This window comes from Ailuropoda melanoleuca, chromosome 8 (genome assembly GCF_002007445.2).
Source record: "Ailuropoda melanoleuca isolate Jingjing chromosome 8, ASM200744v2, whole genome shotgun sequence".
In the NCBI taxonomy this organism is placed as follows: domain Eukaryota; kingdom Metazoa; phylum Chordata; class Mammalia; order Carnivora; family Ursidae; genus Ailuropoda; species Ailuropoda melanoleuca.
In genome coordinates, this window is record NC_048225.1 from 72,211,321 (window position 1) to 72,225,297 (window position 13,977).

Sequence of the window (13,977 nt, forward strand, 5' to 3'; positions counted from 1 at the left end):
TTACCCACATCACACATGACGAGTGCCAGTTCCAGAGAGCCTTTATGGGCCCCAAAGACACACCGCTAAAAAGTGCTGAAGATAGAGTTTGAACCCAGCAACGCGACATCAAACCCACGGAGTGGGCAGGCGGGAGGGCCTCAGGGGCTGAGGAGGGACCGGATGGCTGCGGGCTGGGGTGGGCTGCCAAGGCTTCAAAGCAGAGGTGGGTCTAAGGAACACCAAGAAGGAGGGAGAAAAGTCTGACACCAAGTCCCCCCACCCCGCCCAACGTGAGGGAAGACCATGTTCCACTTTGTAACAAAAGGAGAAAAGGAATCATGAGAGTATATATTTTTTTCTCCTGAATATCCTTTTACTGTACCTTCCCTGACTCCCAAGTCCCACCCCTGACCCCCTCTTTCTCTCACACGTGCACACACACACACACACACACGCAACAGCAGAGAAAATCAAGGTCATCCCCAGTCCCGGCCTATACACCTGTGCTGTAAACAAACAAGTCTCACCAGAACAAAAATTTACTCTTAACTAAAACACCTTCACATAGCCTTTCCTTGCAAGTCTGGGCTGGCCCTTAATCCAGGTTCTCAAATGCTCATCGACTGAAGAAAGCTACAGGAAGACATGAACAATTCCTGGTGACTTGTCCCAAGGAGAAGAGGTCGGAAGGATTTCTTGACTCAGAACAAAACCAGGACCACCCGCCTCACAGCCGAGGCCCCCAGCAGCTGTGACCTGGAAACACAGCTGTCTGTTCTCCCCTCCACAGCCCAGGAGACCACGCGTGTGGTGGGATGGGCCAGCCCCATCTGCCACCTTGGCCTCTCCTGCTGTCACAGTCCCCCTGCCAGTTGAGCCCACATCAGAGCTGGAGCAGGGAAGAGGACACTTGGAAGCAGGCAGAACTGTCTAAAATCCAGAACAAGCCCGATGCTCAAATTACCGTTCAGATTCATTTCGAGATTGCAGAATGTGCTGGCGATGTTTTTCTAAAGGGCAACCCCGCTGCTCCCGAGATGGGAGGCACCCTCCCTTCTGACATACTTGTTCCGTTTTCCGGAGGTGGAGAGGGGACAGAGCTGGCTCGGCAACCCCGTCTTCTGCATCTGTGACACCCATTTCAGCAGCGCCCTGATGGTCACCCAGCTTGGAAGTGAATGTTTCTGTCTTAAGCTGGGAGTGTCCTTCCCTTGCTGATGCTGATGGCAAAGACCCCTCCCCGTGCCTTTCTCGGATGTTCACGTGCCTCTCCTTTCCTCACTGAGCCGCATCATGGTGAGGGGCAATCAGTGTTCAAAACAAGTAAACTGAGCCACCATAGGAAGAACTTGGGAGACGCCCCAGGCTTTCGTCCCCAGGACCCACCCCCAAGGGTGGGGATTGAGGGTCCCAGGATGGCAGTGGGGGGCTACTGAGTGCACTCACAGGCATTTGCTGGTTTCCTCGGGTGGGGACATCGTGTTCCGTCCACCAGACCTGTCCTTTGCAACTCCCTTCTCCACGTGGCAGACAAACCTCAGCCCCTCCCCCCGAACTTCATGAGAAATGTCAGGCTTTAGCTCCCACCCAGAAGCAACATGGTTGGTGGTGGGGGCAGGCTGCCTGGGGTCAAAGCACAGCTCTGGTCCGTGCTAGCCACGCACTGCTACCTCAGTTCCCCACCTGCAAAATGAGGGCTCCAAGATGAGTTGACCTAATACACGTGAACGACACACGAAGCAAGTTCCTCTCCACGAGTGATCTGCGCCTGCAGCTTCTGTCACTTTACTAACATCCATCAGCCATGGAATGTGTGGGTTCTCCGAGCACAGCAGCCGGGACTTATTGCATGCGGCACCTGACAGGTCGTCGTGCTGCTCACATACATCCAGGATGAATTAAGGCATGGCTACGCGCTGAATTTTCTCTCTATCGCTGATAATGTCTCTGATAATGAAATAGATTGTTGAAACACACTCTCTTCGCTAATAGGAAAATGGCTTGAATTTTTCTCATTAGCTTTAATCTTCTCTGCCCAACTAGATGCACCGAACAGACGCTCTGTATCACTACTAGAGGCAAGTTCGGCTGCCAGAATCTTCGATCAGTGGGCCACTGTCCTTGCGGTCACCATGGTCCTGGACAATCTCAGCAGAGAAGTCAGAGATGCCATTGATTATCCACATGAAGGAATTTACTTTTCCTTCCTGAATGGGGTGCCAGGCAGGAGGGTGGGGATCCCAGGTGAAATGGCATCACAGAAAACCCTGGAAGGGAAATCCTTCCAAGTCCTAGGAATCAGTGCTGCCCCCACTAGGGAGGTGAACAACTGAAAGGAAAATCCGGGCATGTCTCTCTTTAAGAAAATTAAACATATATGTTCATTCTATGAAAATCCAATAAGTGAAAATGTACACAAATGAAAATAACTAAATTAGAAAACAAATCCTGGGGCACCTGGGTGGCTCAGTCGGTTAAGCATCTGCCCAGGGTCCTGGGATCAGGCCCCGGGTTGGGCTCCCTGCTCTGGGGGAGCCTGCTTCTCCCTCTCCTCCCTGCTCGTGCTCTCTCTGTCGCTATCTGGGTCTCTCTCAAATAAATAAATAAAACCTTTAAAAATAATAAAAACAAAATAAATAGAAAATCAATCCTTACATTACTGAACAATGCAACAACACTCTCCCAGCTATATTTTTGGCTCACGGAGGTGGCCGGTTTGCCATCATTGGGGTCTCAAGGGCAGGCTGAGCTAACAGCATCCAGCCACCTGAGCTCTCTTGCGTTTGCTATTCCGATGTGCCATGCCTATTCCTAGGCACCTAAGACCCCAGGGGCCAGCCCAGGAAGCACCATTTACTGACAGCTGGGCGACCTGCTGGCCCAGAGGACTGAGAGCCAACGCAAGAATCCAAAAGTCCTTGGTTCAAGTACTGACTCCGCCACTTGCTTGCTATGTGACATTCAGCTGGTTTATCGGTTTCTTGGGCAAGCATTTCCTCCCTGGTAAAATCTGGAAGTGGAACTTGAAGACATCGCTCTCCCCAGCTCCAAGATCCTGTGATTCAGCCACATCAGGCCAGCCCCACTGTGGTCACAGAAAATCTTCCCGGAGAGTCTCCACGTACTCTTCTTGTCACTGAAGGTAAAGGTCACTGGCAGCCTCCCGACTCCCACTCTGACCTAATCATGACACGACCACAAGCCACTTCTGATAACAAGGTAGTTCCACAAAGTGAGAGGTGGACTCTTGGCGACTTAGTAAAATTAATTTCTCACAGGTATAAGTGTAAAATTAGAGTCACCTTATTTTTAATAGTGCACATAAACTGAAACATTAGTTTTTTTGTAGTGCATTCTTTTGAATTTGCATAATTCAAAATCCTATTACATGTGACTTGTGTATTCTCTCCGATTTTTTAAACCTTCAAGAGAGGGAATGGAGGTGGTAGGAGAGATAGGTGATGACACAGGGTCAGAACTGTTGGAGAAAGACCAGGGGTTTGAAGGAAGCCGGCCAGAGGAGCATCCAGGACCATAGAGAGGACACCCTAGAGAGGACCCAGGAGCACAATACTGGCTTCCTTGGGTGATCACTCTGTACCGAATTTGAGATGACTGGCCAATTTGGAAGTTAGATTTCTTCTTTTTTTTTTAAATGAAATCACTCCCGGCTTGAATGCTGCTAGAAAATGTTCAACCCTCAAATTAAAAGAGCTTAAATAGCCAAATCCTCTCTTTATCCTTTGGCACAGAGGAGCCATTTTGTGCTCTTCAAAATGGCTGACAGGAATTTTCTGAGGAAGCTACGATCTGAAAGCAAACCAGGGATTAGATCAGCTTCAAGTCTGAGACCTTGTGTTTAGAGCCATAGCTAGAAGCTAACGGATGTGTTTTTTTCCAAACCAATGAAATCAAGAAATAGCCATGAAGATAAAAAACTGTTCTCTAAATCTTCCCTTCCACGTCCTCCCTGCTGATCCCTTTAGATTGCAGGAGTTTGTGATTATAACTTTATTCACAACCCAATTCTGGTTTTCAAGTAGCTCCCTCTCCAAGATGAGATTACAAAGCTTTGAAAATTAGAGGCACTCCTCCCCTCACCCCAAAGAGCTATCCTTGATGAGGTGCTCTGTTGAAACGGAAGGAATTTGCTTTATAGCAGCCTCCCTTGTGGAATTATGCATGGCGACATTTAACAATACAGCATTTGCAATGGGCAGGTGAGAGCTGGCCAAGTTTTTAAAGGGGATTTCACAGACCAGGTCAGCAGGGAGATGGATGGGTGAGCGGCAGCGGATACAATTATTTGACTTTCTGAGCTGTTCTTTTGAAGCCTCTACACTTAATAGAAAGAAAAAGAATAATCCTCTTTGCCAACCTTTTGTAGCTCAATCTTTATTGTTCCCACTAAAATCCAAAGAAAACGGACAAGATTCATTTTGTCCAGAAAGCATTTGTGTATTTTATATAGGTCTGAGCTTTGAAGCGTTGATACCTAAGTGGGAGAAAAGACAAAGATTTCTCTCTAATCTGAGGAAATCAAAGGGGGAATTTCTGGAGCTCTCTGGCCTAACTCAAAATAGTCCTGGGTGGTATCTCCAGATATATGCCTCTTTTGCTACTAAACTCAGCATGGAAATTAGCACAGGCTCACAAAATGATGAAAATTAGGCCAGACCATAAAGAAGCAAGCCTGTAGGCAAATTAAGACTTTTCCATAAAACCTGAGAACATGACCTACAGGACCAGGGAAGCTTTCTTTTACTTATAGGCTCTCAATCACTCAACGTGCATCTCCAAGGTACTGGCCTGGTCAACGGGCCGCTTGGCCAACCATCTGCAGGGTTGTTTGTTTGACTTGGGGTGCGTGAGAGGTGCTTGGCTAGTATTTACTCACTGCTGTGTCCAGTAGCCGACCAGATGGTTTGAATAATTGAATATTAAAAAAAAAACTATCAGTCTGGCAATACCAAGTCTCGATGGCCAAAGTAGGTCATCAAAAACCACCTTATTGGATGCTTGCCATTCTATTCTTAGGGCAGAAATAAAGAAAAGCATCACATGCATTTTGACTCTTTTCGTCAGAACTCATTAGACGGCCACTGTGGAAAGAGTTGGTGAGAATTTAGGGAACTGGCGACATTTTCTGCTGATGGGTAAGTGTTCCTGAAACTATTTGTGTTCTGGGCTTCCACTATGAGAAACGCTCACCGTAGGACCTATTTGTGTTGGGTTTTTAATTCTGAGTTCTAAGAACAACACATTTTCCACCTTCTTTTGTCACCTTAATGCTGATAACAATGTTAACAGTGGGCCCAGGAGAGCCACACACATCTGGGCTTGATTGTAAGGGGGCAGACAGGGTTGTAAGGGGGCAGACAGGGTTGTAAGGGGGCAGACAGGGTTGTAAGGGGGCAGACAGGATTTCTACAGGTGACCGTGAGGTAGAGCCAGCATTCTTAGTAGAGAGAGCTGGGAGGAAGAAAGGTAGAGTGAAGGAAAGACAGCAGGCTTCCTTGGGAGATGGGAAAGTCCTGAGGGAATTTGGGGGACCTGGATATTCTGCATCTATAAGGAGGCCACCCCTACCTCTCCAGGATCCCAGAGATTCAACTTTGAACAGAAGTTTTCTTGTCTCCCTTCTGCCCAGAATCCCTAGAATGTGCTCAGTGACATCTCAGCCCTACTGGTCACCTCCCCAGGTTGCCAACTGTAAGTTCAACCGACGTTTGCCCTTCCTTCTTCAGAGCTGTCCTGCTGCCGTTGACCTTCTCTTAAATACACAAAACCACTCACTGCCACGCACAAAAACATGTATCAGCAGACACAAGACATGTCCACCAGCATACAGATGAACACGTGCATGAGGTAGACACAGCAGTGTGTGACCACTGGGCACCAAGGCATGTACACGTACACACTGTAACACACCAGAACACATACACAAACACTTGGCTCAGCTGCCTTCTCCCTGGAGCAGGTGGCTCTGGCCATTCTGCCTCCTGTGGAAGCACGTTGCAACCTCCACCCCAACCCCACCCAGGTTGTCTTTTCTATTCTTTCCCCTATAACACCTCTTCCCTCCAATTCTCCATCGTCCCTCCCAGCCCACATGATGAAAGGACAGTTCTAACTCAGGGTTGTCGTTCACATTTTGTCTTAGAACCAGGACAGTATCCCATGGAGGGGACCTGGGGAAACACAGAAGTGCACAGCTGAGCTTCTAGTATCTACAGCAATAGAGAGAAGGAGGAATTTGTCGTGTCCTAAACGGTGGTGGCGGCTTACATTCTGGGTTGTCCTCTCCAACCCCGAGGTTTGCAAAGGCAATGCACTGCTTGCCCAGTGCCCTATAAATGCCCTGCAGAAGCTCCTGAGCCCTCCTCTCCCCAGCCCTCCTCCCAGGCAACTGTGGGAAGGTAACAGGTATCCACCTCGTTGGTTCTTTAATGCTTCACATATTCTGCTCTACATCAGATTTTGTATCTTGGTGTGTTTTGTGCCAGTCAACAGCAAAAGGGCTCGCCCTCCCTGAGCTCGGATCAAGCAGATGCAAGCCTAAGATCTGGCAAAAATAATTGAAAACTGATTTCAGACATTTGTCCTTCAAAGGCAGTCCTCCCACTCCTTGAGGATTTTGTAAAAACAAAAAACCAAAAAACAAATCTCAACTCAGTCTGTGTGCAACGGGGCGCTGTTCCTTGAGAAAACCCCACACATACAAAGCCTTATGCACTGTATGAAGGTACATTCTTATCAAGAAGATCAATGATAGGCTATTACTTAGAATCAAAACCTCTCAAATATGATTTAATTTAATTTTAATGTACGCATTTGATTTTCACATACAGGGAAGGCAGTGGTGGAGACAGGACTCACGTGGAAACGGGTTGATTGCACACAGAAGGCCATCCCTCCCAAGACAAGCTCTAAAATACATGTATTTATTAAGAGTAAAACAAATAAGATGGATTTTCGCAGATTTGTGAGAAATGTGAGTTCAGAATTATAGTAACATGCCAGAGAAAAACATAATTCCATATTAACAGCCAAACATTTCACACGCAGCAGAAAAATTCGTAGGACATGAGGGTACTCATCAAAATAACTATTTCTTCAAAAATTGAGAGAGAAATAGTAGTAAGTGCTTACTGAAGTCAATACCTTCAGAAGTCTGCCTCAGAGCTCCGTCACCGGGGGTATGACATGGCAAATCAATGAGCGAGGACCTGGGAGAGAGGCTGTACAGAACATTCGAGAATGTATACCCTGAACTAGGGATCAGAGAAACCGTGTTTGGGGCCTGGATCTACTCTTAACAAGTCATCAAACTTCTGAGCCTCACTTTCTTTGTTTATGAAAAGAGAATCCTACCCCTTTATCTGCCGCCTGCCGTAGGCTGGGGATAAGAATCAAGTAAGTGAAGGCACAGGAAGGCACTTTGTAAATATAAAGGTCGGACTGCGTTAAGAGACCGACGGTCTAGACGGGGCAAGGATCCTGCCTGTCCTTGTTCTAATGCTTTCTATTTATTTTTTTCCCCTTGAGCCTGAAAATTAGTTGCTGAGTAACACAAATCATAAGAGGCAAGCCAAGTGGACAGTGGACACTCCTAACATTTCCCCTGCTGCAAATTTGGCTGCTTAAGACAGCAATCTGCTTTCTCTTCAAGTCAGTCCTTAACCAACGAAGAAGTCCTTGGGTGGTCCCCAATAAATCTGCCGTCAATGCACGAGCATAAGGGACAAGCCAGGAAATGTTGGACTTCGTCCTTGGATTTTTTACAACAGAGGCTCCCACTTGAGAGTTAAAAATATTATGATAAGGTGGAAGTCCAGATTAAAAAAAGTATTTGGAGCTGCAGGGAATCATGAAGTTTAGTTTCCTAATTCTGTAAGCCAATACCAGGAGTGGGAGTGGGGGGGAAGCTGAGAAGTAAGTGTTCTTAAAAACTTTGTAATTTCAAGAACGCATGCCATTCATTTTGTAGGTGAAAGGGATGTTCAACTCTCTCCTTTCTTATCTTGCAGATGAGAAACCAAAGCCCAGAGAGAGCTGTCTGCCCAAGTTTGCATGGCAATTTAGCAACGAAGAAAAAGAAACATATTAGTACCAGGATTTCCAGCTATTGCTTTGGGAAAATGACATTCTGTCTCTCTCGCAGGTTGGGAGACTCAGGCCCACATGGTATTGGCTACTGCCTTTCGAGTACCTTTTTCATGTTGCACTTCTGAGAGGCATTTCTGTTCCACCATACTGGGCAGCAGGCAGACATCACTGCCGCCATCTTATAGAGGAAGCCCGGGCTCTGAGGGCCGGCAGCTCCGCTCAGTGAAAGGCTGGGGAGGAACCACCGCTTGACTCCAGATCTTTCTAGCTCCATGGCCCTCTCTTTCCCTCCCCATGTTGCTGTTCTAGAGAAGACCGAAACCATTGCTGATGGCCGGAGAGTAAGGAAAAAATTCTCTTTCCTAGACAGTTGTTTTCAACAGAAGCCTAAAGTAGCCTGCGAAATGTTCTTTGACTTTAACCTAATCTTTTCATGGTCAATCCTGGAGACATTAGCCCAAGGACATAATTCAAAAGAAATTTGAGAAGCTACATATGTAAAGATTTTCTTGCAGGATTAGCTATGATGACAAAAATCAGAAATAGCCCAAATGTCCAACAATAAGGAAGTGGGAAAATACGATGCATAAACTATGGAAATTTACAGAGTAATTAAAAACAATCGTGAAGGCTAAGCATAGAAAATGCTCACGATGGATTACTAAGAGAAAACAGCACACGGGAATGTTTTTATGATGGCAACTACATAAAGATAAATATACACTTATAAAAAAATATTGGAGGGATGCCTGGGTGGCACAGCGGTTAAGCGTCTGCCTTCGGCTCAGGGCGTGATCCCGGCGTTGTGGGATCGAGCCCCACATCAGGCTCCTCTGCTATGAGCCTGCTTCTTCCTCTCCCACTCCCCCTGCTTGTGTTCCCTTTCTCGCTGGCTGTCTCTATCTCTGTCAAATAAATAAATAAAATCTTTAAAAAAAAAACTTTAAAAAAATAAAATAAAAAAATAAAAAATATTGGAATGGAACACAAAGAAGTAAAAATGAAAAGTTATTGGGCAAGCTTGTACGATTATGGATTTAAACAATGTATAACTTCCTCAAATGAGTTCTTGATATTTTTATTAAAATACCTCAGATGAGGAGAGGGGGAAAACAGCGATAGCTACTTGGAACATTTAGTTAATAACCTAGACCAAATCGGTCTACACTGCTTAGACAACCTGCTTTTTTCTTCTTTCCATATTTTGAGGTAAATGGATACTGTGATTTTTGCCATAATCCACAAAATTGTTTTTCTCCTGGTACCTCCATTAAATTGTTTTTTAAAAGTTTATTGGTCAACATTCTCCAACAGTTGATAGCCTTGTTTATTTTCTGCTTTTTCCTTAGGGGTTAAGCCAAGCCAGAAAAATGAGCATTTTTCTTTATGTACATTTTTCTTATCGATTTATTTTTGAGATATAATATTATTTGAATCATATGAAATTATCTTGTTCACAAGTCCAAAACAAACAAATATCAGAAATTTTATATCAAGAATTTTAATAAGAGCAGATTTTATCTTAAATCATCCTTGCAACTCATTTTGAATCATTTTGTTCACTCACACTGCTCTGTCCCCTCCACCAGCTTAATTTCTGTTTTTTGTTTGGTTTAGATTTAAATGCTAGGTTCTCTAGAAGAGACGTCCAAATAATGCCACTCCAATATATTCCCTACCCAATAAACCATTAAAGCTAATCAGATGAAAACATCTAGATTTCTTTCATTCATCCACTTCTTAATTCATTCAACAGGTACTTATTGTTGACTCTCCGAGCCCATCCCTTCCTTCAGGGGACATAGACTCGTTTTTTTAGGCCGGGAGGAATGGCTAAATCCCGCAGGACTAAACAGTTTGTTTTCAACTAATGTGTCAAGTGACTGGTGTGATCATTTTTTAACCAAATTGACTGAATGTTTGCTCAAATTGATTAAATCTACCATCCGTTCGGTGTTAATAAGAACTAACACTGGCCCAAGCGGAGAAGAAGTCTATGTTGAATGATCCCTGCTGTTTATTTAATCCATTAGCTGACCATAAACACAGCTCAGGAGAAAGACGGTTCCCGAAGGGCTTGTTTGGACAGATCTCAGGCAAAACAGTTCCTAAGTTAGCGCCTTAACCGTTCTAAATAAAACACAAGACACAATGCCTGGGGACTCTGGAAAGTAAAAGCGTACATCCAGTAAAAGTTAAATCTAATTTTTTAAAGACAAAGGCAAAAAGTAAATGAATTTTCAATACATACAGCCGTGGTCGTTCACCTAAGCAAGAGTTCCCCGGGCCGGGGGCACAGCAGCGGCTGTGGTCTCCAGGCCCGCAAGTGTGGGAAGCGCCAAGGGAGAAAATTTAAGTAGCTCCTCGATGAGTGGAGCCAGGTGGCTGCATGGCGGCTGGACGAAGCAAACCTTGTCCTGCATCACTGAGAACGGACCTCACATCCAGCTCTGAGCACTTTAAGCAAAGATCTGGCGTTCGAGAAGTTTGCATTTAACTATCCGGCCACTGGGCACACACACCAAGCATTCGGCTCCGAAAGCTGGGGGGCCTTCCTGCCCCGGTGGATTGTGTCTCGCAGTTCCTCCCCCTGACTATTTAGATTATATATTTTGGAGCAGGTTTTCAGTTTGGGGGAACATCCCCTTCAGAATCAGTTGTCTTAGAAAATAAAAGTGGCGGTTCTAATGCTCATCCTGTGGCCTGTCAAAGCTTCGCTTCTCGACGATTGGGCCCACCGCTCAGCGGGATCACCGCTATGTCCCTGTGCTACAATGGGTATGCTCAGAACTCGAAAGAAGGATGAGTTGGATTTCAACACATGGAGAGAATGCCCAGTGCTGTTTACAACAGAGTTGAGAGCAAATTAAGAATTCTAACCATGGGTTTCCATTTCCTGTTGCTAGATATTGAGAACAAGAAAACAGACCATGATGTAATAATAGTAATAATTAATACCACTGCTATGTTTGGCTCTGCTATGTATCAAGCACATTGCATTCAGTTCTCATGTTTACAACTCTGCAAGGAAAGTTATCTTTACTTTAGAGGGGAGAAAACTAAGGTCCAGAGAGGATAAGCAACTTGCCTAAGATTGCACAGCTAGGAAAGTGGCAGCCCTGGGATTCCATCTATGTTTGATCTGACTTTTGCCACCACATCCAGCTGTCTCCCTAAAAGTAGAGGTTCAGACAAGCCTGGGAGCCTGCATTCCCCGAGGTTTTGGGTCACAGCAGCATGTCCTCGCCTCGCAGGACGATAGCCACACCGGCCACTGGGTGCATTTTTGGCCCCTGTGGGGTAGGGAGTTCTAGGTACTGAGTGGCTGACGGCTCTGCAGGCAAAAGTGTGCCTGTGCCATTAAGCACACCACCTTTGTCGCTTCCAGCCACAGACCCCGGTGACCTTGGCAGGCTCTCCCCCAGCGACACCTCCTCATGTAGACAGACTAGGTCATTATTTGCTTTGATCCTCATGATCTGGGCATTTCCATAACAAGCAAATGGAAAAATCTTAGTAAAAAGTGGATTTTGAAAAAGCCTTTGGGGATGGGTGACTTCATTGAGCAAGAGAGACCTCAACTCAAATTCTGTCAGCAGCCTTTCCGCCAAGCGAAGTCGTAAAGGCAACATGGTGTCATTTGCAGCCCTCGGGGCTAAAGGCCCAAGTCTCCCCTCACCTCACCTCAACCGGGCAAGACGCTTGGAAGAGCTTTCATCTAGGAGCCTCCTCTAAGAGCAGCTGAACTGTCCATCTCCACCCCAGCAAAGCAAGGGACACGGAAAGATGAAAAATCCCGTCAACCTGACTTTCTTCCTGTGCGCCATTTGTGGAAACGGGCACGGCCCCATCCAGTCTGCTGGGTGGGGTTTTGTTTGCCACTCTCGGCAGCTACCACCACCCAAGCAGCTTCTCTTTCCCTCCTCTAACTCTGCTTTGCTGCTACCTTGGCCCCAAGGTCACCCCAAAGGGACTGGTGAGGAAACTCTGCGTAGCGGAATTATCTCTGTGGCCTGAGAAGCCCAGGGTCTGAGGCTGTTGCCGTCAGCTGTTCCCCTGAAATCACAGAATTCACAGGCTAGCAGGGTCCTCTTGTCCCCTGCACACAGGATGGGCTGCCTGGGGCTTGCTCTGGAGCCCTCACCCCACAGCGCCATGTGACTCATACCCAACAAGGCTTTTCTGAGAAGAAAGCTGCGATCTTACAGAAAACCCCACGAGTACTTAGTCCTCAAAAGCCCCGAGGCGCCAAGCTGAGGCCGTGCCATGTTCCAGTCAGGAGCAGAAGCGCCAGTGGCCTCCCCTGCCCTCCCACCATGGTCGCTAACTGCTCTCCCCTGCTGGAGCCGTCTGTGAAGGGGAGGAAGGGCGTTTGCTTGTGACCACCCTCCCTGTTTCTTCGGATTCAAATCCAGCGGGCCCCATTTCTTATAAAGATGTTGTGGCTCCCATCCCCCAAGACATTCGGTTTTCTGTTCACATGTTCTCCTCATTACCTGGCCTAGAAAACATGGCGGGAGTGAAAGGATTCTAGAAAAGCCAGGCTCCCATGAACAAAAACGAGGTGCGGAGTAAGTTCTCTTGCTGGTTGGTTGTTAGTCACAGTGGTGGCTTAACAGGTCACATCCTCTCCTCTGTCCCTACGTTCTGTCAGCATCTCTAGCTTTTTGGCCTCAGATGGAGAACTGTTTGCAGTGAGGGGCGGTGGGTGAGTCACGAAGCCTGCGGTGGGTGTGTCCCAGGGCCGCCCTTGGCTGTGGGGTGCGGGGGCAGCCATGACAGAACTGTGTCTTGACACGGACTCCGAGGAAGACCCCTTCCCTCCTTGTTGACCCTGCTGCTTGGTCCCTGCCCCATCCAGGGCTTCACGTCAGCCGGGGTCACAGCCGTGACCCTGACTGACCAACAAGAGGAAGGTTTTTTTGTGGGCAAAGGAAGAAGGAAAGGGGCTGAGTGATGGAGCCCTCAAGGGGATAGAAGAAGATCCTGAGACAAGAAAAATGGCCTGGCTGACGTTTCCTCGTCCCGTCCAGCGTCTGTTAAACACTCCCTCTCCTCCTCTCCACACTGGCCTGCCTCAGTTGCTCCACCTCCTTCCACCTTAGCTTTCCCTCCCGTGGACTTTCCTCTCTCCTGCTATCGCTGGAAAAACCTGTCCTTGGGCCAGGTGTGTGTTCATCTGGCCGCTGGCTCAGAACCCACGTCCAGCTCGGCTGTGATGAGCGGATCCTGGCATGGAGCTGACCCTCCCTGCTCAGCCGCCCCTCGATCTGGGGAGAACAGGAGTCAAAAGACACACCAACTCCTAAGTACCGCTCCATTACCCTCCCCCCACAACACACACACGCCCAAAGAGTTTCTAGAAGTTCCTTGCCATCGATACGTCCGGCCTTACCTGTAACTGGGAGCTGTGCCTGCAGCAAGGCCATGATCACCAGCGCCTTCCGCGTCATCTTGTCCTTTCCCCCAGGTTGGTGCCAGGACGCCGAGGCTGTGGCAGCCATGGCTGGGGCACAGAAGAGCAAAGGAGTCTGCTGGCTTTGTTCCGCCGCTGCCTCCTCAGGAAGTGGAGGACTATGGGGCCTTTGAGAAGGCTCACACCTGCCAACGGGGCCAAGAAACTCACACTCCCCCTTTCGGTTCATAGGCAGGAAGCTCTGGAGGTTTGAGGGTTTGAGGCGTGTGTGTGTGTGTGTGTGTGTGTGTGTGTGTGTGTGTGTGTGTGTCTACATTTTTGCTTTTTCTCTCCTTTAACCATTGTTTTACTCTCCTTTTTCTCTAACTTTCGTCAGATTTTTATCTAATTCCTACTTTGATTGGTGAAGGCAGTCCCGAGATTGGTGAAGTCAGTCCCGAGGCAAATGGGAGTTCACAACGCATGTAAGG

At 47.3% G+C, this 13,977-nt stretch overlaps 1 protein-coding gene across 1 annotated transcript in view; it reads right to left on the minus strand.

The window, feature by feature from the left end:
• LOC117803402 (T-cell surface glycoprotein CD3 zeta chain-like) overlaps window positions 1–13,725 on the minus strand; it is a 63,746-nt gene extending 50,021 nt beyond the window's left edge. The window contains exon 1 of the mRNA XM_034666680.1: window positions 13,487–13,725. Within this exon, the coding sequence (XP_034522571.1) occupies window positions 13,487–13,595 (109 nt within the window). The 5' untranslated portion in view covers window positions 13,596–13,725. The remainder of the gene's footprint in view (window positions 1–13,486) is intronic.
• Between the last annotated feature and the right edge of the window lie 252 nt (window positions 13,726–13,977).